The following is a 27,686-nucleotide window of genomic DNA, read 5'->3' on the forward strand; positions in this document are numbered from 1 at the left end:
GTGGAGACGGACCCTTGGGCATAGGCATAGTTTGACTTCTATTTGGCGTGGGCAAGGGATGGCAGGGCTCGGGCCAGCTCCGCATAGCGCGGTCCAGGGAGAGAGTGCCACATCCACCCCGTGACTCACCTCAGCAGGACACACAGCCTTTCTGGGTTGGGGAGGGGGGGTGGAGTTGCCCCTGGATTGCCCCACTCTGGGTAAGTCACTGCAGTTGGGGAGGGGGGCAATACCCTTATGCCCCCCCAACTCTGCCCATGGGCTCAGGGCTTCTGCCTACGGGGAGCACCAGGACTGGGGCTTTAGTCCCGCGCTGCTCCCAGCTTGAGCGGAGGGGGCATGAGGGGCCGCTGGGGTACCCAGCTTCAGCCCCGCACCTGCTCCTGGGTTTGGGGGGAATGGGGTGCTGGCTTCAGCCTCACGGTCACTCCTGGCTTCAGACGGGGTGGGGAGGCAGGGCTGGCTTCATCCCCACGCTGCTCCGGCTTTTGGGGGGGGGGGCAGACACTGGCTTCAGCCCCCACCCCCCAGCGTCTTTTATTGAAAAAGTGGAACAGCTTCAGTGGGAGAGATTGGGAGAGCCCAGCCCCAGAATCTCCCATAGCCCAGTGGCCTGTGTGAAATTCGCAGGTAGTTTTGGGTTGACAGGCTGCGTTGTGCAGTAGATAAACTCCTCACTATCATTGCCCTTCGAGACGTGTTCACAATCGCCTGGTGGAAGAAGTTTCATAACGAGTTAATTTTCCAAGCACTGTGTTGAGGCCAGGGGCCAGCCCGGTGATCTGTTGACAGGGCTCTGCAGGAGCCTTGGGCTTAATTCCCTGTCTGGTCTCTCATCCCGTGCTAGGATTGTTCAGTCCCCTTCAACCAGAAGAATGGGGCTTACAAGGGAAAGGGGGCCTTAACCTAGGAAGGGCATGAGTGGGGGCAGATCTTGGGGATCTGTAAAGGATACTGAGGCAGCCTCTGTAGGGAACAAATCACACTCTACTACGTCCATGCCACTACAATAGTGTGCACACCATGGGCTGAATGCAGCCCCATGCCTGACCTGTTCGTTATAGAGCCTGCAGAGGATACAGGTTCTAGCATGTGATGCCCTGTCTCAATCCATGAGAGCTGCGTCCAGAACTTGCTGTTGTGTGAGTCTCCCAGGTTCTCCTCCGTATTTAAGATGGGAGTAGTTGTGATCTCTTTCCATTTTATTTCCTTGAGTTCCTGACAGGTTGCCAGCATGACCCCCAGAAGGGCAAAATTTCATGCCTCTGGCTTAGTATTACTGACAAGCCATGTTCTCCAGAGACCACAAGGGAGTTGTGGGAGCACAGAGAGGGGTGGCTGTGTGACTGAAGCGATGTTCCCAGGTATGTCTGGGGCCGTTTGCTGTCGTACCTGGTACCACTCCGCTTTCTCTCTCTGGCTGTCTCTCACCAGTGTGCGCCGTACCCAAGTCATCGATGACGAGTCGGATTACTTTGCTACAGACTCCAACCAGTGGCTGTCCAAACAAGAGCGCGAGGCGCTGCAGAAGAGAGAGGAGGAGCTGCGAGAGCTGCGCCATGCTTCTCGACTTGCCAGAAAAATCACCATTGACTTTGCTGGCAGGCAGATCCTGGAGGAGCAGGACAGCATGGCTGAATATCACAGCAAGTGAGTAGGTGGCACCAGGCACCGAGCTGGCAGGGAGCAGAGTACGCTCCAGAGAGCAGAGAGAGGAGAAACACTATCTGTGATTGTTAGCGAGGCAGCTGAGCTACCGTCAACAGCAACAGACGACAAACTGCGGAGCCCATTCTCTTGAGAGGCAGCCCTGCCACTCAGTTAGAATGTTCTGTGCTTCTCCCTGTATCTCATTGTTTGGGACAAACAGGATCCTGAGCTCTTAGCAACCGGTTTGCTCCTGCTGCTTATTTCCCCGTTGCAATCTCATCCCTCTGTCTGTGGTATTGCAGACATCTGCCGTAGTCATGACAGCACAAACAGAGAGTTTAGGGGTTTGTGCTTCAGGAGCAGATAGATGATGCTCCTAAGGAGCAAAAATCTGTTTGTGTGCAAATATGCCTAGTGATAAAGAAGAGGCAAAAAGGAAGCAATGATATAATAACTTGATGTTCTGTAGAGCTTTGCATCCCTGGGCATCTTCCAGACTCCCTGTAACAGGATCACTTCCCCCACAAATGAAATTCAGCATCCTCTGGGGTGGAACATGGCAGCCAGTCTATGTGTACAGTACTGCCCCCCAGCTTTTAGGAGGTAGACTGAAGAATACCACATCCCAAATGGAGTTTCCCACATTAGGGTTTGGCCAGGCCACTGTGGCTCTCAGAAGGCACGTCTAGTGGCTTGGACACAAGCCTGGGATTGTTTAAGTCTTTGCTCCGCCACAGACTTCTTATGTGACCTTGGGCAAGTCACTTAGAGTGTCCGTGCCTCAGGGTCCCACCTGTAAAATTGGGATGTGCCATCATCCCCATCTCACAGGGCTGTTGAAGACTGTGAGGCTCAGATACTATGGGGTGCCAGATAACCACTTTAGATAGAGTCTTGCTCTGTGACCAGTGTCCTGGGATCATTACTGACCAGGGGTGATCTGGATGTCAATTTTACAGGGCTACCCTGTGCTGTGCAGGGCCATGCTCTCAGTACTGACTGTTCCTGCTGAATTGCACTTTGTCTGACTTATAGGCAGAACTGTCCTAAGCTGGCACGTTGGTCAGCGTTCCAGGCCGGTAGCTCCCTGGGAGAACGCAGGGCAGAGCAGCTGTATATATACAGCAGACATGCCTTGAGTGTCTGCGGGAGCCTGAGTATCAGAGTGAGGGAGGCAGCAGTGGAGCAGCCTGGCTGGGAGAGATGGCAGGAAGGGCTTCTGGGTCGGGGATGCCGGGAGGTATTAACATGGTTTGTCTCTCCTTGCAGGTTGGATGAAACGATCAATGCCATTAACTGTGGCACATTAAGCAAGCCATCGAGGAGCCCCGAGGGGAAGTTTGAAGAGAGCTCTGGGCTTCTGGTGAATCCCCACCTTCTTCAGCCTGCCCCCTTGGTCAGTGCCAATTTCTGATTCCTTCCCGAGCAGTGACTGCCAAGAGACATGGGCCCAAGTATTATCAGTGCATGGGAAGTTACGGCATCTCTTCCCTGTCCCCCAGCCTCCTCTGTGGGATTAGGATCATCTGAGCTAGAGATGGACATGGCCAGCTAGGTGGCTTAGTCATCCCAAACTCCCGGCCTGGGCAGGATTTTTGCCAGTGGCGTATTGTGGGTTTCCTGCCCCTTCCTCAGCCTGATGCATCTTGCTCTTGGGAAGGTTTCCGGACATTCAGTCTAAAGGAGTTTCCCTTTTAACATTTCATTTATAAGAATCCACCAGGCAGATTTCAGTTGTGCCCCCTCGGTCACTGTCTCCACTTGCAAGTGTCCCTTCTAGTCTGTCCTTGGTTCCTGTGCACCATTTTTGCTCAGATACTTCCAAGCATTAATATACACTTGTTCTTAGTCTGTGACAGGCCATGCCAGATAATGCAAGTTAAACCCATCCCTGTCTTCATACCAGGCTTTGTGCCTCTCCTGCCTCCACTTAACCTTTTTTCTTCATCCAGGTATTTTTTGAGAGTTGTGGGAGCTCTTGGGCTATAGTTGGTTGGTTTTTCTCCTGCCCTCTCAAGAGGAAAAGGCATGTGATAAGTGGCCATGAGTACTGCTTGTGCACCCAGAAGGGGTCTGTGGCTGCACCAGAAGGCTGGCTCTGAATGCCAATATCCCATATGACAATCCACAGTGAGGGGGAGGACCACTCCTTTGTATGCTTGGCTTGTGGTCTCTATGGGGGGCATGACAAAGGTGGCCACCTGGCCCACATTTTGCCCTGAGTGTCACTTGCACCATCCCAGGTTAGATTCTCTCCCCACTCCCTCCCCTTTGGGTTCAAGTCTGGCTTACACAGCAGTATCCAGAGAATGATAAGAGCAGGGTTCTGATCCAGTGGGCCAAAGAATAGACAGATCTAATCCAGCAGGGGGGCTAGGCCATGGTGCCTTCTGCACTGTTGTTCTTAAGTAAAGGAAAAACTTAAAGTGATTTGGACTAAGAGTTAAACCTTCTGTTATGTGTTTGTTTTGAACATGCTGAAGTGGGTAGACCAGACTGGATTGCTCCTGCACAGAAAAACTGCCCATTCTGCAGAAACTGGGCATGAGTCTGCCTCCGAAAGGAACAGGTTACGGATTCAGGATCGAGAATTACAGGAGATCTCGGATGATGGCTGGTGTCTCAGCATGCACCAACCTTGGGCTTCCTTGCTGGTAAAAGGAATCAAAAGGTAAAAGAAAAGGCATGGAACTGTGATATGTTCTGAACAATATGCAGTTATGCCAACAGCTTTGTAATTCCCCCCCCCCCCCCAACATAGTGCCTGCAATGAGAACAGTTCCCAAAACTCATACCATACTGATGTTCTGATACATGCTGAGGACTCGGTGGCCCTAAGCTATTGCCCAGTACAGTCCCACTGGCACTTTCCATCTAGCTCTCTAATCGCACACACAGCCCGCTTCCCTGGGGGAAATGTTTGTGCAGGAAATGTACGAACAGGGAGCTGCACTTCTTCATCCAAGCATGCTGTTGGGTTCAGAGCTGAGCAGGCTGGAAAGAGCCAGCTTCTTTATGATGATAATTAACGAAGGCCTGAAAATACTCCAATATTTTGCTATTTTTGTACAAATTCCTTGGTAGATAACCTGCAGCATCATGGTGCTCCATGCCTAGAACCTGGGTTCCTGAGGGAGGAGGTGTTACTAGACAAGCTTCCACTTTACAAGGCAGTTTCCAGACAAATCAGCTGCTGTTTCCCTGTTCCAGTGTAATTGGGGTGTCTTGGGAAATCCCTGAATGTCCGTAGATTTTTTTTTCTGAAGTTTCTGAGGAGATGACTTTTAATTCTGAAAAGCAGACTTATCAGTTCCTCAGGCTGTAGAGACTTCAGATCCCACCTTACTGTGCTCCTGGATCTAAGCAGCCTGGGAATGCTGCAAGCCAGCCACTCTGATAAAGTTGGAGCCTTTCATGCTGTCCCCATAGTCTCTGGGAGCTGCACCTAAAGAAAAGGGAAGTTGCTGACTGCTTTGTCTAAGTGTGTGGGCCACGTTGCCCATTAGATTGCATACTGACCACTGCCTAGCTTCTAGGAATACAGAGACTTGATTTCTGGGTACTGCAAAGTCAGAGTAGAGTGACTAAACCACCTAAATAAGTCGCTTGATGAGATTCACTGACTCCAGAAGTCTTCTCACTAACAGCCCTCCTCACTGAAGAGGAAAACGCCCTTTTCCAGGGCAAAGCTTGGTAACAGGAGTCACAGGGTGAAACGTTCCATTGACGACTGGACCATGTGGGATCTCAGCTGGTATGTCAGTTCTGCATTCTCTTCTGTTCACTCTAGGGTGGAGGGCAGGACCTGGTACACATCCCACAGAGGACGGCTGTGGATAGCAGCTACTGCTAAAAGACCATCCCCTCAAGAAATCTCTGAGCTAGAGGCCACATACAGAATGCTGCTCCATGAAGGTGAACCTCACTATTGAGTCTCTGATTTTGGTATCTTGAGCCGTGTAATGAGCAGAGGCAGGAAGCAGGCGCTCTTGGGCAGTTATCGCTGCTTCTCTCATTAACATTCCTTTCTCCTTTCAGTTCCCCTCTTCCTTTCTGCATTTTTTCAGCCAGAAGGGTGTCACGAAGCAGATCAACCCTGCCCTCTTGGCTAGTCAGAAGCTGTGAGCATTAGTGAATTGCATCTTACTTTGACAATACCTCCTGGCAGCAATGCCTCTTAGTTCTTGGTTCAGGCAATAGGTCATTGCTTGTGAATGGACGAAGGAGCTGGTGCGCAGAAGTTCAAATGCTGTCATATGTTCTGGCCTCCTGGAGGCCAGGAATAAAACGCTGCAGGTTAGCATGCAGATCTCTTGCTCTTGTGAGGCTAGGTGAGCCTGAGGCATCAACCTGGTCCAGGCTGCATAGCCAGGGAGATGTCGCCTCTTGGTGCAGCACCTCTGGATATTAGTCAGCCCAGCTGCCTCATCAGAGCAAGGAACTGTGCATTCACTGTGCATCGGCCATACTACTGCCTGAAAAGACACAACAGGGGAGAGATGCACAAAAGCATGATGCTAACATCCCTCGCCAGGAGTGAGAGCCCCAAATCTCAGGCCATCTTGGCTTTTTGTGCGTTTGCTTTTAAAGCAGCATGGCCCAGTGGCTGGAGCACTGGACTGGGATTCAGGAGACCTGGGTTCTATTCTTGGCTCTGGCCTGTTGGGTAATCTTGGGTAAGTTACTTACCTGCTTTGTGCCTCAGTTTTCCCATCTGTAAAATGGGGCTAATGATACTGACCTCCTTTGTAAAGTGCTTTGAGATCTACAAATGGAAGGTGCTTTACAAGAGCTAGAGTCTATTTTTATTAAGGTCACTTTGGCTCAGCTGGCAGTTGACAGTTGCCTCCATCTCCAAAGCACCGCATGATCTAAAATGCTGTATTGTGCTCATTGGCAGTTTCTGCTAAAGGGCTGGCTCAGGATTGGAATAATGGGAGTGGTGGATATCAGGATTGAGGTGCATGGACTGAGTGTTTTGGGAGCCCCAGTACATTACAGCAGAGTTGTAGCAGGGCAGGATGGAGATGTGTTGGCAGAGCCATGCACGGTCTTTGTCTTTACCATCATCTGTCTGGCTTAAGCCAGTTCTCCAAGACCATGTTTCCTAAGCAATGCACCATATGTCCCAAAATATGAAAGGAATTACAGAAAATAAACACTAAATAAACACTGATTTAGTTGGGGATTGGTTCTGCTTTGAGCAGCGGTTGGACTCAATGACCTCCTGAGGTCCCTTTCAACCCTGATATTCTATGATTCAAATTTTCTTGTGCCTCAAGAAGTTTGAGCGGAAGAGATGTGCTGATGAGCGTGTGTTTTCAGTTAAGAGCTTACTGAGAAATGGGACGATCACAGAGTGTGTGTGTGTGTGTGTTCAATCCTTTTCTTTCTCTTGACGCAGATGTGGAATTTCCCAGAGATTATCCTTCTGGATGCCTCCTGGGTTGCGTGGACTTGACTGATTGTCTATCACAAGAACAATTCAAGGAGCAGGTGAGTAAGGAAAACCAGCCTATCTGAGCTGACTTTTTAACTGTCTGCATACTGATCTTCAGACTACCCTGACTCATATCTGTACATTGATCCATGGGAAAGTAAGGAGAATACTGAAGAAAGGATTTCAGTTAAGATGAGGAGAACCGCTGCTCTTGTGTGCACTGGGAAGAGAACACATTTCAGCAAGAGTTTCTCCTGGACCAGTGTGGAAAGTGGTCTGAGTGCTGGTACAGACTAGACAAAACCGTGTTTGATGCTGCTGGGAGCATGATGAAATGCTGGTGGAAGCCAGTCTCTGGTATGGCTTTGGAAGTAGTTTTGTCAAAACTACATTATTTTTATTGTCTCTGTTTAATCCAGTCAACACTGGTTCAGGGGAACCAATGCTGAAAGGTGTTCTTGGCTTTCCTGGTGCCAACAAGGCTGTTGTGACAGACGTGGCTCACCTGCACACTTATGGCACTCTGCAGACCGCTGTAGGAGAAGCACTGCTGTCCTGGATTAAAACTATCCTCACTGCATTTCAGCTTCGTTTGGCACCAGCTGTATTAAGAGTTAGGAGCTTAAACTTCACACCAGTGTGACATCTGATTAAACACCATTTATTTCCTTGACTGGTCCCTATTAAGCAGAATGTATGTGAATGCTATCCCAGTTAAGCAGCAGTCACTGCCAGTCCCTATCCATAGGTTAAGTGGATTCTTTGAGAAAGAAGCTGATAAAGTGGCTGTCCGGGAGAAGAATGCTCTGGTTAAAGCAGAATGTACCGTAGCAGTGAGTTTCCTTTGGGCTGTGGAGAAGCAGCTGATCAGTGTGACATCATTTCACATGAGGGAGAGCTCTGCTCCTCCCTCTTTCTCTTCCCCCCCCCCCCCCCAAGCCCTGTGAGTTTATGCCAAGCAGAAGCAGGAAGAGTGGTGGTTGGGGACTAGAGATAAAGGCGCCATGCTGAACTGGATGGGATTTTTCTTTTCCCTGTCATCTGTTTGGCTTTTAGAATTGGGAGAGGAGTGTTAGAACTTGAACAGCAGAGGGCGCCTTGGGACTGAGGTATCAGAAAGGCCACTTAAATGTCATGACCATGCAGCCTGCCTAGAGTGACAGAATCCTAGGAAGTGAAGAAGGGAGTAGATGAATTAGATCATCACCTCCATCCCCTGGGGCCAGAGCATGATTGTTCCATACACTATGTTAGCCAATGCCCTGTGCAGTTCAAATGAGGGCCTTTTTCCTTTCCCAGCTGCTGTCGGGAAACTTTCCCCAGTCTAATCAGGTGCACTGATAGGAGATATGATCTCCAGCCTATATTTTTTCTTTTTTTAATTGAATCCCATCACTCCTAATTCCACCCCATGGAAACGCCCTGGAAAATTCCTCTTCTTTCTTGGTGGTTATTCCCTGTAGGTACATGTAGACAGTTGTCATGGCGCTTCCCTAGTTTTTGTTAACACAAGCTGTATGTAATTAGCCTTTAATCTCTCCTCATAGATCAAGCCCTCCAGACACTTCGTCAGCTCTGTTGCTGTCTCACAATTCCTTCCAGTTTGCTGTCATCTTTCTGTTTTGTTGAGGCACCAGAATTGAACACGTTATTCCAGGAGCAGTCTTGCAGAGCTGTATAATTTCCTTTCCTCTCCTTTCAGTGCTATGTTGCCTTGACATGTCCAGCCCAAAGTCACACTGGCTTTTTGCTGTTACCATACTGCATTGTAAATGTATATAGTCTCTAATTTGCTATTTCTTTCAGAATTAATGCTATCCACGAGTCACTATTTGTGGGTTTGGTATTTTTCCCCATATGTATTGGCTTGAATTTAATATGAAGACCTGAGTGTGGCTCCCACTGAAATCACTGATGAGGATGTCTACATTTAGTTGTTGCCTCTTGTCAATAATAAGTGTAGCTGAATCAGTGAAAACAGTTTAATTCTGAGTGTATGTAGAAGGGATGTAAATATTGTTTAAAAAGTTAACCATTTAATTGCTTACAAAATATTTCATTTAAACGGTTCAGTGATTAAAGGGCCGGTTGGTGGGGCTGGGGCTGGGACCGCTCTGGCTGGTGCGCTGGGCCACTGGGGTTGGCGGGCTGGCTAATGTGGGGTCACTGGGATTGGCGGGCCGGCCCGGGGGTTAACGGTTAAGGCAGGTTAACATTTTACATCCCTAGTATGTAGACAGGACCAACCCACATTCAGCACTGCTGCATGTGATGTGGTTCTGTCTACTCTCATCTATTTTCAACAGTTTTAGCAGCACCTGATACAGAAGCTGGCTGTTGCAATGGGTCCCTTTCCTAGTGCAGACAAATCCCTATTGGCTTCAGGGTAAGCGGGGTGGAGCATCTAGTTTTCTGCACACTTGTATCTGTATCATAGGAGAAAATATTTTAAAAACCTACAATACAGTAAGATAAACAGTGCAAACCTGGCAGCAGAGATCCCTCCATGAGAGCAAGACATGCTAGACTTCTTCGCCAACATTCTCCTTTGATTATCTGCCCCCCATCCCCTCAGCTCCCATTTGATACTTCTTTCACATTTCCAGGAAATGGAGTAATTACACAGATCCCATGTAACCACATCAGTGGATGATGGTTTGAAAATTAAATAATTGCCCAATATGCACATTGCCTGGTGATGGAGGCCACTTTTTTTCAAGATCGACAAGTTTGATTTTACTTGTCTAATCTTTTCTGTAGGTAAAGGTGATTCTCTTTCCTCGCTGTTTGCTTCCTGTCAGGTTATTAATGAAGTTTAGTAAAACCCAGCTCTTAATTTCCAGGACACCCTGCTGCTGTTTTTCACTCCGCCTCATCCTTTCATATTTACATTACAGATTTGCTCAGAAGGCTAAGTCAGAATGAGGCCCTGTTGTGCTGAGCAAACAGACGGGTAGAGATGGTCCCTACCTCAGAGACCTCACAGTCTAATTGGTGTATTCTTTATTAGTTGTTAATTTGAGTACTTACAAGTTCACAGTATATATACAGTATGTTCAGCTCACTGCTGTGGGCCCAATCCTTCAGCCCTTACTAAGGTGTAGTTTTTGCATGACTGGTCGTATTGATTTCAGTGCAGCAATTTGCATGATTAAGGACTAACTGTATGAGGAAGAGTTGCAGTATTGGGTCCTGTGTTAATGGCGTGCCCAGGAGCTTAGGGGTTGGATGGGGTGGGGAAGAAAGATGGTCTTAAGGCTAAAATCACCACAGACCTGCAATCAGGTGACATGGGCGCTAAGCCCAGCTATGCTACTGATTTGCTGTGTGAACATGGGCAAGTCACTTAACCTCTCTGTGCCTGTTTCTCTATCTGTAAGATGGAATACTGCTTCCCTGGCAGAAGTGGTGTGAGGCTGATGTCATTCCTTGTGAACCTTGGATAGGGTACAAAGCTTATCATCAGATACAACATCCACCTGACATGGTTTGAATTACACTGGCAACAGTAGAGTGAAGCTATAACTGCTCCCGTCACTCAGCCTGGTTACTGGTCTGCTCTGCTGCTCAGACAGCCCAAGATGTGGCAGGCTTAACTCTGAATGTCTGGGCTGTGCTGACAGATCTCCCATCTTCTTGGAGTGTGTTCTGGGTTCACTTGCTTTCATTAATGGGAGCCTCAAAAAATGGAAATTCAACTCCAAATGGTCCCTTTGTTGCGCTTAGCTGTGCTAATGGTGACCTGCCAAGAGTTAAAAGGCTGCTTTTCCCTGCTCCAGGCTGACCTCACCAACACCTCAAGCAGAGCAGAGAGCTGCCTTCCTTTTCCTGTATTAGGTGTTAGTGAGCTCATCAGTTGTAACTGGGGAAACACAGAATGCTACAGGCAGGCCTTGGCAGGGAAATAAAGAACCAGATGATTTACAATTAATGCACTGAGATCTATTCATATTCTGTTGATGATCTGAGATCTAAACCAGCTTTTATTTTAATTACCAAAAAGCATTTTCATATCAGCTATTTAGGTATTTTCATATCAGCTATTTAGGTATTTCTAAATGGTTTTGAAAGTGGGTAGGTATAGCTGTAACTACAGGTAGATCAAACCTTGGTATTAAATACCAGATAATAATGCTGGAAAGAAATTAGGAATTTACATTTCACATGTGAGTGAAAAATCACCTGCCACTTTAAATCTGTGTAAGGGGGCTTTGCTAAATTTTTGTGCCTGAAGGGCAAGTGTGCCTTTTCAGTAGGCTTCACTTTTCCCACTCCGCTGAGTTTGAACCTAGTGCTCCAAAAATACTAGGGTGCCAGGAATACAAGAAACAATTCATATCCCATGCAGGAATACAATAAATAAGTCTTGCTCTACTTAGGATCCAGAAGATAACATTCTTAGGAATGTTTACAGATGAGAGACTAAGGGCAAGTCTACACTATAGCGCTACATCTGCACAGCTGCACCGATGCAGCTATGCCGCTGTAGCACATCTGGTGAAGACATGCTATGCTGATGGTAGAGCGTTCTCTTGTCAGCATAATTACTCCAGCTCTGCAAGAGGTGGAAACTATATCGGCTATATCCACTGACATAGCGCCAGTGTGGACAGTGCTTAGGTCACTGTAACTTGTGTCGCTCACGGGGGTGTCTTTTTCACACCCTTGAGCGACGTAAGTTAGGTTGATTTAATCGGTAATGTAGACCAGTCCCAATACACGCTAGTACTCAGCCCCTGAACAAGAAATCAAAGAGAGAAAAACACATCTCAGGAACACAGTAACTGAATTATACAACATAAAATAGTGAAACTATATAGATATATAAAGATGTAAATAATGTACTGTACAAACCATCTCTGGAACATGTGAATGTAAAATGAGTGCAAGTCCTAAGTATTTTATTCTAAAAGTCCAAAAGAAAAGTCACACTGATGCAGTATTGCCAATTCCAAGTGTTCTGAAATCATCAGATTTAAAACAAAAAACCACCAGTAAATTTAGAATTTTTATTTGTCCTCTGGGTTTTGAGCCTTTAGGGTACGCTCCAGTCATGTTTCAAACTTTTCTCTGTAACCATGAATGTCATTCTCCCCCCCCCCCCCCCCCCCCCCCCTTTTTTTTTTTTTTTTAAAGAAAACTGAGATTCTTATTCAGTTATCTGACCCCAAGGGCTGGGACTTTGAGAACACCAAATATTGTGAGCCTCATGATAAAATTGTGAGAGTTGGCAACATTTCAGAGGAATTATCCTGGGGGATCTGCAAAGACCCTCTCACGTTTCAGTTTCTGACTGTAAAAGTTTCTTGACACAGGGTTCAAACAAGAAGGTTATGTGTGAGAGGCAGTGGCAACACACACATGAGAACACCGGTCTGTTGGGGTGCGTGTACTTTCTGTGGGGGGTAGGAATTCCATTTCAGATCTCGGGTGATCTGTGTTTTGAAGATTGAGTAATAACATTGTTTCTCACTGTGGCAGTTAACACCTTCTAATTCCTGATGAGAGTCTGCTAAGTATTCCATGTCTACCATTAAAAAGGTCTCCATGAGGATTTGAGATTTGTTTAGAACTTGACTAGCCTGGTGCAGAAAGTAGTGTATCTATGCCACAGTTAACAATTGTAGCTAGCATCCATGTCCTTCTAACTCAGGGGCCCACAAAATTAGCAGTGTCTGAACCTGCATTGATCACATGTAATCTAATTCCAGATCAGGTTGTATTAGGTCTAATTCTGGCTTGCAGAGACCTACAGATGGTGCAAAGAGCATGTGTATACCAACCCTCCTGTTTGAGATTTCTCAGTATACTTTTCCAGGCAAGAGAGTCCTCCTCCAGGGTCTTGCTTATCTGTGACAAAGCAGAGCAAATTAGGGATACGGTTAATTTGGGTTTTAGTCCTCCCGGGCCTTTAGAATTTTTCCTTATCCAAAGCTCTCTAGTTTTCAGAAGAGCTTGTTCTGATACTCTAGCTTCCCAGCATAAGACATCAGATATAAAAAATTTACTGCTCAAATCTGTTAAGATGCAGGAGAAATTGCCAGTTGATGATTAATTTAGGAACACATTAGCATGCCAAAAAGAACTGAATGTTGGTTTTACAGCATTTGATAGAGGCTAGCATGCCCTCTACTCTGGTTTCAGAGACCCTGGGGAAGAACTGAGGCTAAAGCCGAAGCATATGACTTAATTAATGGTGATTGTAGATTTAGCCTTTGCTACTATTTTAGCAAGCTAGTCAGTGGTTTGGGACTTAACATTGCTCTCAAACACAGTCCACACTCTACGGAGAGTCAAAACTCACCTCCTTCTTGGTATTTGATTTTACTAATACTGACAGTAAAGATAAGGTAACAAAATTCAATTCAAACCTTCCTAGACTTCGGTGCTTCTAGAGTTCCTCCCTCCAGACTGCTCAGCCCTCACCCTAGATCTTCAATTTCTAGAGAACAAGTCCAAGCTCCCTTATTCCAGGGTGGGGTAATGAACCATCAGCTCTAGTAAATCATTAAACTTTTAAAGTTTGCGGATGATACCAAGCTGGGAGGGTTTGCAAGTGCTTTGGAGGATAGGATTAAAATTCAAAATGATCTGGAAAAATGATGTGAAGTAAATAGGATGAAATTCAATAAGGACAAATGTGGAGTACTCCACTTAGGAAGAAACAATCAGTTGCACACATACAAAATGGGAAATGAATCCCTAGGAATGAGTACTGTGGAAAGGGATCTGGGAGTTATAGTGGGTCGCAAGCTAAATATGGGTGAACAATGTAACACTGGGGGGGGGGGGAAGCGGACATCATTCTGGGATATATTAACAGGAGTGTTGTAAGCAAGACACAAGAAGTAATTCTTTCGCTCTACTCCGCGCTGATACGGCCTCCACTGGAGTATTGTGTCCAGTTCTGGGCGCCACATTTCAGGAAAGGTGTGGACAAATTGGAGAAAGTCCAGAGAAGAGCAACAAAAATGATTAAAGGTCTAGAAAACATGACCTATGAGGGAAGATTGAAAAAATTGGATTTGTTTAGTTTGGAGAAGAGAAGACCAAAGGAGGACATGATAAAGTTTTCAAGTACATAAAAGGTTGTTACAAGGAGGAGGGAGAAAAATTGTTCTCCTTAACCTCTGAGGATAGGACAAGAAGCTGCCATGAAGGAGGTTTAGGTTGCACATTAGGAAAAACTTCCTAACTGTCAGGGTGGTTAAGCACTGGAACAAATTGCCTAGGGAGGTTGTGGAATCTCCATCATCAGAGGTTTTTAAGAACAGGTTAGATAAACACCTGTCAGGAATGGTCTACTTACAACATAGTCCTGCCTTGAGTTCAGGGGACTGGAGTAGATTGTGACGGGTTGGATCACAGAAACCCCCTTGGGAGCTGCCACCTGATGTGCCAAGACTACGTCTGCTCCTGTTTTCCCTGCCAGCTCAGGACTCCAGCACCCTGTCTTGCTGAGCCAGACAGTCCCATCTGGACCCAGGGTCTGAATCACTTGCCCCAAAGCTGCAAGTTTACCTGAAAACAGCTCCCAGAAGTGTGCTTGTCTTTAGCACTCAGATGCCCAACTCCCAATGGGGTCTAAACCCAAATAAATCCGTTTTACCCTGCATAAAGCTTATGCAGGGCAAACTCAAAAATTGTTCACCCTCTATAACACTGATAGAGAGAGATGCACAGTTGTTTGCTCCCCCAGGTATTAATACATACTCTGAGTAAGTTACTAAATAAAAAGTGATTTTATTAAATACAGAAAATAGGATTTAAGTGGTTCCAAGTAGTAACAGACAGAACAAAGTAAGTCACCAAGCAAAACAAAATAAAATGCGCAAATCTATGTCCAATCAAACTAGATACAGGTAAGTTCCTCACCAGTTCCAGAATGCTCCCTTTTACAGGCTGATCTCCTTTTAGCCTGGGTCCAGCAATCACTCACAACCCCTGTAGTTACTGTCCTCTGTTTCAGTTTCCTTCAAGTATCCTGGGGGGGTGGAGAGGTTCCTTCTTTAGCCAGCTGAAGACAAAATGGAGGGGTCTCCCACAGGTTTAAATAGACTCTCTCTTGTGGGTGGAGACCCCCCTCCTCCCTCCTATGCAAAGTCCAGCTCCAAGATGGAGTTCTGGAGTCACCTGGGCAAGTCACGTGTCCCTGCATGACTCAGCCTTTACAGGCCGAAGCCATTGTTCACATGGTATCTTGCATGTCTCCAGGAAGACTTATTATGTGGATTGGAGCATTCCAAGATGCATTGTCCCCAAGTGTTTCCTGATCAGGTACTTAACCTGGCGAATTCCTTCCTAAAGAAGCTGACTAAATGCCTCACAAAGCTTACTTAGAAACCAAGCCAGCATACAGCCCATATTCTTAACCTCAAGTAGAAAATGATATACATGTACAAATAGGATGAATAGATATAGTAGACCATAACCTTTACGGAGATATATTACATGGCACAGGCAGCACAAAACATATTCCAGTTATGTCATACATACATTTATAAGCACCCCCCCATAAAGCCTTATGGGGTACACTGTCACATAGATAACCTCTCAAGGTCCCTTCCAGTCCTACACTTCTATGATTAGAGCCCTCTTAGCATTCCACAGCTGGAGCAGCAGGTGAGAAGTTGGATTGTTTCAGGCAAACACTGCTGGCTTGCTACAAGGTCCTGCTAAAGGCTGGATCCAAAAAGTAAACTCTGCTCAGTGACATAGATTTAAAAGGCTAGGGAATTACCCACAAGTGAAAAATTATTGTGTGTGTGAGAGAGAGAAGAATATTTTAGCTGTTACTCAGCACAGTTAATATAGTTCAAATACAAATGGGCAAGGACTGCACATACTTACATAAGCCTTCATCACCATGTAATTAATACATTTCATACCCCCAAACAGGTCAATCTTTCCAAATCCATTTATAAAAATATCTGGATTCCACCAATATACATCCCACTGTGAGAATTGGTGGAACTCTGATATAATTTAATCAACAATATCTAAAACAAAGAGCATGCATCCAACAATTTGCTTTCATTACAGAGCAATGCTAGGGGGCAAAGCCAAGGCTGGGTAGGTAAAGTGATAATGAGTGATGAAGTTTACCAGAGCACGGAGTTGGGTGGATACATTAATTGTTAATTTCTAGCCAAGGGTCTTTGTGGGATTGTTTATGGCATTAGCTAGACTCTGCTGTATCACTTTTTTCCTTAACCCTTTGCTAACGCGGTTCTTGGTATTTGAATAATTAATTCCTCAGTAATCATTTATAAAGGACTTTATTCTGCTGACAGAAGCACTCCCACAATGCTGCCATGAGTTGCTAAGGCTGAAGGAAGCACTCTTTCCCCACCATTCCAGTCCTCTGTTTTCTTCCTGCTCCCGCCTTTTGTTTGGCCATAAGAGAGGATGGCATGGAACAAGAAAATGTGTGAAATGTGCCTTTCGTCCTTTATACTGGTGAATGTTTTTCCAATTCCACCCAGTTTCTCCTGTTCGTCATCAGTCATCCAATAAATGTGTCGAACCCAACCAAATGTAGCTTGCTTGGCTCACCACGGGCAGGTATTTTTCCAGGTAGGGAATAGAATTGCTGAAGGCTTCAGTGGCACTCAGTCACTTGGCAGTGGTGAGCCTGGGCGTTGGGAAAGCAGAGGACGGCTCACAGTCCAGGTTGTCTGGTGCTCTTGAATCCTCCAAGCCTTCTGAGAACAGAGCACTGTGGGTCTGTTCAGCATTTTAAAATCAAATGCCGTTCAACTAGTTTAAATGTTCATCTACCTTTTGAAGCCCCATTCCTATTAAATCATAATTACTTCCCCCTGCACCTTGCACAACCAAGCTACAGCCTGTGATGCAGATCTGGGCTGGGAACTCTGATGCAGAAAGCACCTCAGGAAAGTAGTGGTGCTTGACTTGAAAAGGGCGTCCTGGAGAGAATCCAGCAGTACCCCATGCCTATCCTCCCTCCTGCTTGTGGATCTGATTGTGCTCCGGAATAGTGGAATACTGCACAAGCAGGCAGAGGAAAAAGCGACACCTGAGGGGCATAGTTGTGGGAAGAAGGGGGAATGAAGGCAGCCTAGCAAAGTTCCTTGTGTAGCCCCATGAAAGGAGCCTGTGCCGCTTGCCAGTGCATGATCCACCAGCAGCAGATGTAAGCTCTCAAAAACAGCAGGGAGAATGTTGACTGCAACAATGCATCAAGGCTGTGGTTTGTAACCTCAGTGGTAAGGCAGTTAACTTTTTTTAACAAAGACATTATGATTGCCAAATCCATAACCATTAGCAGCTGTGGTTCTGAGCTGTTCCTTCCTCACTCGTTGCAGTCTAGACCGAACAGGCTTTCAAACTAAAGTTTGGCTGGCAGCTTTTGTTGTTATTTTGTAATCTTCCTTTTCCTTCTGCCAGTCCTGTCAAACTGAGTGGAATATCACTGATTAGCTGTTCCTAGCCCAGCCTGCCCCAGCACTGCACCGAAGCACTTCCCTTCCTCTCAGCCATAGGGCTAATGCAGTGGCTTTGGACAGTTATCTGGGTTCTTGATCCCAAGAAGGTGGTAAATGGGGCATCAGCAATGAGAGTCCAGATCTCTGGCAAGAATACTGGATACTTTGTTTTTGGACTAGTAAACTTGGCATTGAAGTTTGGCCTCCCCGCCCACCCATCAGGGAAGCTCTTTGCACATCGCAATCAATAGACTTTCTGGGGAAGTGAGAAATTAGAGAAGATAGTGACAGATGAAATGGCAATCAGAGCAGAGAACATCTCTGAAAATGCAAAGTTCCAGTATCCCCCAATGTGTTGTGAGAGAAACCAATATCTCAGGTGTAACAGTTTGCACTCACCTAGCTCCTTCAATCCAGTACTTTATTGGTGGGAAATCGAGGCAAGGAGAGGTAAAGTATCTTGCCCAAGGTGTCATGGAAAGTGACTAAAAGTGGCACCATCCTCACCGACAGACCTGCTCTCCATGTGTATTCAGCACCAGGGCTGCTGACTTTCTGAGCCGAAGAAGCCCCGCAGTGCCATGTCTGGCCCAGGCACCATGAACAGAACGGTTCATTGAGTTCCAGCTGCTGGGTCCAATTCTGCCTTCAGTTACACCTGGGCAACCCTGTGGAAGATCTTGGTGTGGCTGAGGGGACAGTCTGGCCAACAGAATCTTGATTACTGGTGCTTAGGTATGAGCCAGAATAATTCCAGCATTTCTCTGAGGCCAGGCGGACTTCGCAGCACTTGCAGTCAGAGAAACACGCCTTCTGACTGGTAAATTCCAGCATGTTTCCTCCGTGAAGCCACTGAGATGAGAACGGAACCCCAGGAGGCCATTCTTAGCTTTGCTTTTCAGACTAGAGCGTCCCTCGAGCCTCCTGAAGACAGAATCAAGGACGGGGGATTTTCAAGATCCCAGAGAAAAGTAACGGAGACTGTGACTGGCCAGGAACAGGATGTTACACTCCTATGCAGTGCGTGGAACAGGAACCTGGCTAGACTGCATGATTTGCCCAAGGAATAATCTGAAAATTCTAACATTCTATGTAGGGGTTGTTTAGGATAAGAAGCATCTGGCGCCATTTCTCCTGCTTCCAGGCCCTGCAGCTAACAGAGTTAGAGAGGATTATTCTGAAAATGGTGCTTTAAAGTTGAAGCTTGATCTGACAAAAGGACATTGACACACAAAAAATGGAAGATCATTGGAACATTTGTTTCCTGTTTGCCCTGTTGTTGTTATAGCACCATTATGTTGCATGGTGGAAACCAGGCCCTGAAAAGTAACAGTCAACACCAGATGAACACTGCCCACACAGATAACATTTCTCTTTTAAAACTGGGCATTTCCAAGTCCAGATCCCTTCCGTGGAATGGCCCCCAGAAGCCAAGCTGATCCTCACTTCAAAAGTTTTTTTTCTCTTAATTAATTGGCCTCTCAGAGTTGGTAAGACAACTCCCACCTGTTTATGCTCTCTGTATGTGTGTATATATATCTCCTCATTATATGTTCCATTCTATATGCATCCGAAGAAGTGGGCTGTAGTCCACGAAAGCTTATGCTCTAATAAATTTGTTAGTCTCTAAGGTGCCACAAGTACTCCTGTTCTTCTTTTTGCCTTTCTCTGTTTTTCATCAGATGCTCTCAAAGTGGCTTATGAACACTGACGAATGGCTCTGGGTTTCACAGGTGGGGAAGGTCGCACAGTGACACAGCTAGGAATAGATCTGGGATCTCCCATGCTAACCACTAGAGCAGGGGTGGCCAACCTGAGCCTGAGAAGGAGCCAGAATTTACCAATGTACATTGCCAAAGAGCCACAGTAATACATCAGCAGCTCCTCGTCAGCTCCCCCTAGCCTTGCCGGTCAGCGCCTCCCCCTCCCTCCCGATCAGCTGTTTCATGGCGTGCAGGAGGCTCTGGGTGGGAGTGGGGGGGAGCGAGGGCATAGCAGGCTTGGGACAGGGCCTGTGCCAGAGCTAGGGGTTGAGCAGTGAGCCCCCCTGGTACATTGGAAAGTTGGCACCTGTAGCTCCAGCCCTGCAGTCGGTGCCTATACAAGGAGACGCATATTAACTTCTGAAGAGCCGCATGTGGCTCCGGAACCACAGGTTGGCCACCCCTGCACTAGACTGTACTGAAGTTGTTGCTTGCTGCCTGTGTGTTTTTGCCCCAGTCCTGGCCTTCTGGAGTACAAAAAAGCCAGGGGTCTAGATAAGCATTGGTGTAATTTTACTGGTCTCTAGTTCCCTGGGCTGCCTCTCAGCCGTTGGTCACATTTGTGCTGGGTTGGAGAGCAGGTTACAAGTGCTGGCATAAATGCCGCTGTTTGGCTGCGGCTCCCATGCTGCTTGCCAGAAACTGCTGACTATTTTTTTTCTGTTTTGGAAACCGCTACAGCAACATTTTCTAGCTGGATGGTGAGCAATTTCCCTCAGGAGAGGAGGAGAAAATGGCTGTTTAGTATAGTTAATTACCTGTTATGTTAGTCTGACAGCGATGAAGCTTATGAGGCATGAAAGAAGAGTGGATCCGCCTTTCCCACAAATCACACTGAAAACTGGGTGAAGTAAGTTGCCCGGTGGCCAAGCACGCTCCCAAACTTCCCCCGGCTGTCCTCTGTCACAAGCACATCATTCAGCCCTTACATTCCTCTTGCAGGGAATGCTTTGCTTCCCAGCCTCCTGACTTGGGGACAGCCAAGTGGCTTCTTGTAACTCTTGGAGCAGGCAGCACAGAGTATGGGGTGTTTCTGCCTGCCACAGATGGCTGATTTATTGACACACAGGCCCTGCCACAGCAGCCCTGTGCTCTTTCCGAGGGGCTGAATCGCTGCCAAGATGTTTTTGAACTGGATTTCATGGTGAGAAATAACCCAGCTCTGATGTCAGCACATGGGCTCTGCTAGCCTTTATTCCTTCCAGACAGCCTTGCTTTCCAGCACAGCCTCTTTTATTTTGAAGCACTGAGGGGAGATAAAGCCCAGACATCAAGATGGCCGCCTGGATCAGCAGTGGGTGACAAAGTTTAGGTTTGTTTCCCATTCTGGGCCCTGATGAGGAAAGCTGTCAATGCCATTCAGCTGTTTCCATCATTAGCCCCTATACCCTCTGCATGCCCACCTTTCTCTGGTACACCAGGGCACTCAAACTGACTGCTTTGGCATCTTGCCAGGAGCCTGAGGACCACCCCTAACATCCATGGGATAGAACAGATGGCAGCTGCTCTCAGAGACTACAGGTCCCAGCGTGCAGTTTTCTCCATCTTGATTCAATTGGCATGGGACCTGTACAGCTCCATATTAAAGATGGCAGGCTGCACTGCAGAGCTCTGTAGGCCAGCCTTTTTTTGAGGCAAAGACAGGAAAGGAACTGGGCTTATTAACACATTATTTTATACCTTGGTCTTTTCTGGGGCATTTGTTTATTTCCTTCTGCTTTCCTGTCTGGAGACCTTAGTCACACCAAAAGAATAGCCTGAAAGGTCACTAGTAAAACTGCCTGGGAAAGGTTTTGCTTCCTGCTTTGTTCTCTAGAACCGCTGCTTCATCATGGGTTGTGCCTTTGTTTTCTGATAGGATTCGACCATACCAGGTCTCTCTCAGGTCTCACGTTGCAGTGCGGACGGGATTAAAAAAAAAATAACCACCCCGAACGGGGCGCTGTCTATACTGGCACTTTTCAGCACTAAAACTTTTGTCGCTCAGGGGTGTGTTTTTTCACACCCCGGAACGACTAAAATTTTAGCGCTGAAAGTGGCAGTGTAGACACAGCCTTGGTGATTTGTGTTCTCCTAGCACTTTTCTTTCCTTGATTGTTTCAGTTCCGCCCTCCTTGGTTTGTGACACCTTTTAGATGGGCAAACTCAGCACTCTAGAGCCAGGGACTTGGAGATGGGGGTGGGGAGAGCCTCATTCAGGCTGACGACATGGTAACGATTTACAGGCTTCCAAGGAAACTGTGTCCAGCCCTCCTTAGCCGGAAGGGTAATCAGCCAGAGGTGGGGAAGTGAGGGTGGGGGAATACAAGGAGAAATGGGATGAGGGAGCAGTAATACCCTCTGTAAAATAATATGAAAATTCAAATATTCTAGTATGAGAAGGAGATGGGGAAAAAATCTGAATGGGTCAGGTTGTCTGTTGTGTCCAGTTTGTGCTGGATGCAGCAAAGAGAGGGAGCTGTGAGGGGCTACTCTGAAGGCTCTCAGTTAGTAGTAGTCCCTTGGGGATCATCCTCCAGCTGAAAATAACTGGAGTGCAGTGTGCTCCAGTTGTGCCTCCTCAGGTGGGCTACAGGAAGAGTGGCATAGGAGTCAATGGCATCAATCTATGCCTGCTGGCGATTCTCGTGCCAGGGGAATCCCAGCTTGAGTGGTGCAGTCAGTCTTTGCTTCCTTTATGCTGCTAAACTGCACGAGCGAGCAGAGTAGGCCAAGAGTATCTGACCTAGTGTTTGCTGCCAAATGTGTTATGTTCAAGCGTCTCTGGGATAGTCTGCATCCCCCTAGCTACAGCTATTGCTCTCAGTTCCTCCCCTTCCTGGCCTTTTTCAGGGTTTCCACTGCTCCCCTGAATTAAGACAAAGTGCAGAAAATTGTCGCTTAGCTAAGTTTGACTGGATGAAAATGCCCCCCCACACCCCTCGTGGAACAGGGCCCTAAGTGTCAGAGGTAGTGGGTTTGTCTCCCTGCTAACTCAGATGACCTGTCTGCCCCTCTACTCCTTTTACCGTGGGCTGGCTGAGCTGGGAAGTCTGCCCAGGCCTCTTAGCATTGCTGGACTCAGCATGCTGGGGAGAGGTCAATAGCAAAGTGGTGGAAACATTCAGTATGGTGGATTCCATCCTGCATCCTGATTGTTTTGGCTGTGTGGAGTGGCTGATAGCCACCTGCTGTGTGTTAGAACTTCTGAATCTGTAGGGAGTGTGGGAGCTGTAGGCAGCCCGCCTTCTGTGGAGCTGACTAGATAGCTGACTTCCAGCTGGTACTGAGATGCTGCATTTAGCCTCAAGCTCTGTCTGCTTCTTTAGCAGGAGAAAAGGATCTCCTTAATTCCTCCTAGTTACACACTTGCTAGTAACAAACTCTGGTCCCCCCAGTGCTCTTGTTTAGACTGGGGTTTGCATCTTTCTGGTGTGGGTGGAATGAGCCAGGAATTCCTGGCTTCTGTACGAGTCGCTGTGCTCATCTAGTTCTAGATCATGTTTGGGGTTTGCAATTAGCTTTGTCTGAGTCCACTTGTAGTGGAGAGGAGAGACATTCCAGGTGAAGCAGCAGGAGGGGTCAGATAAAGGAATTACATAAAACTAAGCAAAGGGGTAACTAGCACTTAGAAACCTCAGTCCCATTGAAAGTCAGGGAGTTAAGTTCCTAAGTGCCTAAGTCACTTCCGAAAAAAATGAGACTTTTGCTCCTAATTCACTTAGGCACTTCTGAAAACTGTGCCTTTGTGTTCTACTGCCAGCATCTCTGTCAGACTGCACAAGCTGAAAAGCAAAAAGTAGGGGAGCTAGAATTCCTGGCGGTAGAAGAGACAGAAGCATGGGAGGATAAATATCAGGGATTCTCTAGTACTGGGATCTGAATTATTCAGGAAGGTCAGATGAAGTCATAGAAGTGAGGGAGTGCTGCTGCCCCCACAAGATTCCATAGTATCTGGTGAGATAGAAGTTCTGACTAGAGAGCATCATACGTCATGACCCAATTGGTACAAATGCCGAGTCAGAAGAATACAGACATATATCAGTTATACTGCATGCCCCCAGGTCAGGCTACTGATAGCCCAAGAGATTGAGAGAGGAAAACATGCTTGCTCAAATAGCAATAATGGGGGGGCTTCAGCTAGTCAATGTTAACTGCTCCAAAGATTTTTACGTCCCTAGGGCTGGTGATCCAGTAGAGTAGGTGATCATGCATGCCTTGGTCCACCAGATTTAGCAAATAGCCTCCTCCATTATGCTCAAGTGCATTTCTAAATTGACATTTCAGTCATTAGTGTCTCTTTCTCCAGTCTGACTGGTCTCATTAATTTGGTTGCAATCTAAAACATCCAGTAAGAATCAGAGTTCACTTAGGTAACTTATTAGCTTTACTAGTTCTATCACAAATGTAATTGGTGCACAGTGGGGTGCCCCCAACCTTTGCACAGCTTGGGGGCTGCATTGGCACTTTTCTCAGAGCCTCAGGTCTGTACACTGTGTTGGTATAAATCAAAGGAGTAATTGAGCCCAGTACACAGATTGATAAAGCTCTGTTGATGCCTCATCCACAACTCTCCCGAATGGCATTCAGCCTCGGGAAGCCTTGTACACCATTCCTATATGCTGCTTCACACCATGCCGCCCGCTGGTGTGGCCTGAGCACCTCTTCTTCCATCCAGAACGCACACTAATAGCCCAGCTTGACAGTGTGCAACTAATGGGACATCAGCATGGCCGAGAACAGGGCGGCACAATGAACAAGGCAGATACAACTGCTTCTGAACAGGCAAGCAGACCTCCGAATTTCCACAGGGGGAAATCTCACTGGGGGGGGAAGAACCAATCAGATGAGAAGGAAGCTTTGCCTAAGTTCTCATGCCTGCAAAAATTCCTGCTGGCAAAAAGTTCTTCAGCAAAACACTGCCCTTTTCAGAGTCAGTGCAAGGAAAACCAAAGCTCTTGAGCCAGTGAATTGTCAAGTATGTAGGCTCATGCCTTTGACTTTTGTAACCTCCATGCTGCCATAACAGCCCACTGCCCTACTGGGGGAAGTGGGAAGAGCGCACAAGGTGAGGTTTAAGGATGGGTGTTGATTACTGTTAGAATGCTGTGTGTGCACACATACATGTCCAGTTATGGAAGCCCAGGTGTGTGTCATTATCAGACTATACTTTCTCTAGCAGTCTAGCATTAGAGAGGTTATTTTATCCCTGTATTTGGCACTGATGTGCCTGCTGCTGGAATCCTGTGTCCAGATCTGGTGCCCACAATTCAAGAAGGATGTGGATAAACTGGAAAGGGGTTCAGAGAAGAGCCATGAAAATGATTAAAAGATTAGAAAACCTGCCTTATAGTGATGGATTCAAGGAGCTCAATCTATTTAGTTTAACAAACACAAAGTTAAGGAGTGACTTTATCACACTCTGTAAGTACCTACATGAAACAAATACTTGGTAATGGGCTTTTCAGTCTTTTCAATCCTGAAGCCTGGGGATTGGTAACCCTTGAGACTGTATCCTACCAACTTGAAACTGCAGATGTCTCAGTGTGTGTGTTTGGTATATGTTCTCTTACTCATCTAGGATCTTAAACAGAGTCTAATTTTTTTTTTTTTTTTTTTTTTACAAGAGCTTTGCAGTTCACCTTCTAAACATCAGTGCAACTGGACTGCGTCCAGACAGAGCTTCAGTGGATTCCCTTTCTTGGTGAAGCCTTCCTTTTTGATTAGCGAGAGAAGGGCTCTGTTGACTGTTTTTCCTGTACAAATTCCCCAGATGTTTTCATTGCACTGAAGTTGCTTTACACAAGTTCCTTCCAGAAGATGGCCTGGATTTCAAAAGGAGAAAACAGTTCTCCTCCCCAACTGCATTTGGGTGCTGGCTCCTCTTTAAACTGCAGACTGACTCCTAGTGTCATGTTAGTCTGAGGGTATGTATACACTGCAGTCAGAGGGGTGACTGCAGTATGTGTAGACATACCCAAGCTAGCTTTGATCTATCTGGCTCCAATAACAGTAGCAGTGAAGCTGCAGCAACGTGGGCTGCATGGACTGTGGGTATAGACTGAAGCAGCTAAGCCATGCTACCGTGGCTATCTAGATCAAAGCTGACTCATGTATGTCTACACATGCTGCAGTCTCACCTCGTATTGCCATGTAAACATACCCCGAGTTAGAATAAACTCCTTGGAAGAGGGGTCTTGTCATTTGATGGGTTCAACAACCCCTCAGAAGCAGAAGGTTCTCAAAATAGGTCCATTCTACAGCAAGAACAGGTCTGATTGAATAGTTGTGATAAAAGCAATTGAGTTAAACAGGTTAAACTTTGTGTATGGATTCAACTCTTATCTGCTAAAGCTGGTGATTATCAGATGCAAGCCCAGCTGATATCAGAGCCACCCAGGGTTTGCCCCTAGTGTGGTTTTTAAATCTATTTAAGTCGGTGCAACCAATGTGTGTGGACAAGCCCTTAAATTCTGAATTACCTTCTCATGCTGCACAAATGTTCTTGCCTGCTGTGCTCTTTTTGAATGTAGAGCTGCTTTCACACCCACTGCGGTTTGTCTAAGGCAGTTTGTGTTTGTGCTTTTCAGTATCCGGAGTTGAGCCAGGAGTCTGGGTCTCCGTTTGTCTATGTCTGCACTAATCCCCAGGAGATGATTGTGAAGTTTCCCATCAAAGGAAAACACAAAATCTGTAAGTCATGGCACCCCACAGACACACTCCTCTCTCCCTTTCTGGCAGGGTGTTGCCAGTTTTTGTCCTCCAGCTCAGATTGCGTTCTGTGTAGCTGTTCACAGGCGTTGATCCACAGGTGTTTGTTTAATAATGCAAACACATCTGTAGGAGCTTCCTCTTTAGTTCTTTTATCCCCAGATGTTGCTTCCTTGAAAACACATGACTTCTCCCTCTCCCTTGCTAAGGTTCCTAGAGTCTTAAGACTCATCACAGTTGATCTGTTTTTGGCACGAGCACATAGAGCATGGCTGAGGATGCCAGGTTGTTTGATTAGATGATAAACCTTTGTAGCCAAAAACATCCCTTCAAATAGGGCAAGTAGCAAACCTACACATCCCACTATGCAAGCCATGTGCATGAACTGAGTGGTGTCTCACTGGTACAGGGGTAATAGCACTCCTCTTCCACCTTCACAGACCTGGATTCGAGTCTCAACTTGCCATCAAAAGAGAACATGGCTTAGATGGGTCTTGGGCTAGTCCCTAGTAGACACTTGTCTGCATTACAAAATTGCCACCCAGTTTGGCTTGACTGGCTATCAGTATGGGAGACCCAGGAGTGAAATAGCAAGAGGGCTGCAGGTCTAGGCGGAACTGCTTTGGCAGAGCTGTGGGGGGACGCTGCAGAGCATCTGTCCACACTGTGCTTGCCAGTGCTGTAAGTCCCTTTTATGAGCAACCAACCATCCACAGCTGCTGGTTTTACTGCCCATCCCTGTAAAGAGAATGGAAAAGGGGCGCAGCAGCTGGGGATTCTGCAGTCAGCTCTGGTCTTATTAACAGCATCCCCGCTTCCCAGCCTTGGGAAGGGACCACACATGGTTCCAGGGGACGTGAAAAATTAATTTGACAGGCTTAAATCAGTATAAGCAAAACAAGTCTCTGCTCTTTGTTTCACTGAGCTGATCACTAGGTCTACTTTTGAATTTGCAGTGTGTTTCACTGGGTGTGGTGGTTAGACTCTGGTGGGACGGAAGCGGCAGCGTTTCTAGGGACTAGTTAACCTCCTCCTGAAGTACAGTCTGGAGTCTTTTCTCTCTCCACTGATTGAGAGGAACGTTCCTCTCCCTGTGGATTTAGTCTGTCTTTCATTGGCTGTATGCGGATCATTCTCCCCCACCGTATGTTTCCAGAGCCTAGGGGGCAAGGTGGCTTTGTTTGGGTTATTTCCTTTTACGCGCACCAGCATCCTCATGGGGAAGGTGAGTGCTCTAGCTCCTTGAGCAGCGGCTAGCCAGCGCTACCGCAGAACCCACAGGGGAACTTGTTCCTGGGGCCCACCGCAGTATGGCGACTCCGGTTCTGGTGGGTGTGTGTGGGAGTGAAAGGAGCTGTTTGGAATGGGGGCTTTTTGTGTTGCTGGAACATCCTTACAAGTGTGATTTATTTTGGCATCAGCTGCCTGACCCCGACCCTGCCCAACCCTTCCCCTCTCTGATTCATGCTCTGCCTGCACTCCCCGCACCTCCCTCCATCAAGCCACCTCTGGCAAGGAGGCTGCAGGGTGCCGTGGCTGAGTGGAATGCTGATGTGCTCTGTGCGGTGTGGGCAGGGGCTGACTGCATCTCTGTGTACAAATGCTGGCTGCCACATCGCATCCTTTGTGTTGCAACAGTTTCCTGCTTGAAGAGGGAGCAGCTTAACAGACTGGAAGGATGCTGGCTGGGCTCGA

The 27,686-nt window shown here is 46.9% G+C and overlaps 1 protein-coding gene across 3 annotated transcripts in view; it reads left to right on the forward strand.

Moving 5' to 3' along the window:
• The window catches only part of TRIP4 (thyroid hormone receptor interactor 4), a 48,759-nt gene that overhangs the window by 16,337 nt on the left and 4,736 nt on the right, over positions 1-27,686 (forward strand). Inside the window, exons 7-12 of one of the 3 annotated variants that reach the window (XM_034783317.1) lie at positions 1,435-1,650; positions 2,920-3,046; positions 4,134-4,321; positions 5,441-5,565; positions 7,055-7,146; positions 25,871-25,973. In XM_034783317.1, the coding sequence (XP_034639208.1) occupies positions 1,435-1,650; positions 2,920-3,046; positions 4,134-4,321; positions 5,441-5,565; positions 7,055-7,146; positions 25,871-25,973 (851 nt within the window). Of the gene's footprint in view, positions 1-1,434; positions 1,651-2,919; positions 3,047-4,133; positions 4,322-5,440; positions 5,566-7,054; positions 7,147-8,637; positions 9,093-25,870; positions 25,974-27,686 lie in introns of those variants that run through there. The other 2 variants (XM_034783319.1, XM_034783320.1) reach the window with 2 other exon arrangements.

The sequence above is a fragment of the Trachemys scripta genome, chromosome 10 (assembly GCF_013100865.1).
Source record: "Trachemys scripta elegans isolate TJP31775 chromosome 10, CAS_Tse_1.0, whole genome shotgun sequence".
NCBI classification, from domain to species: domain Eukaryota; kingdom Metazoa; phylum Chordata; order Testudines; family Emydidae; genus Trachemys; species Trachemys scripta.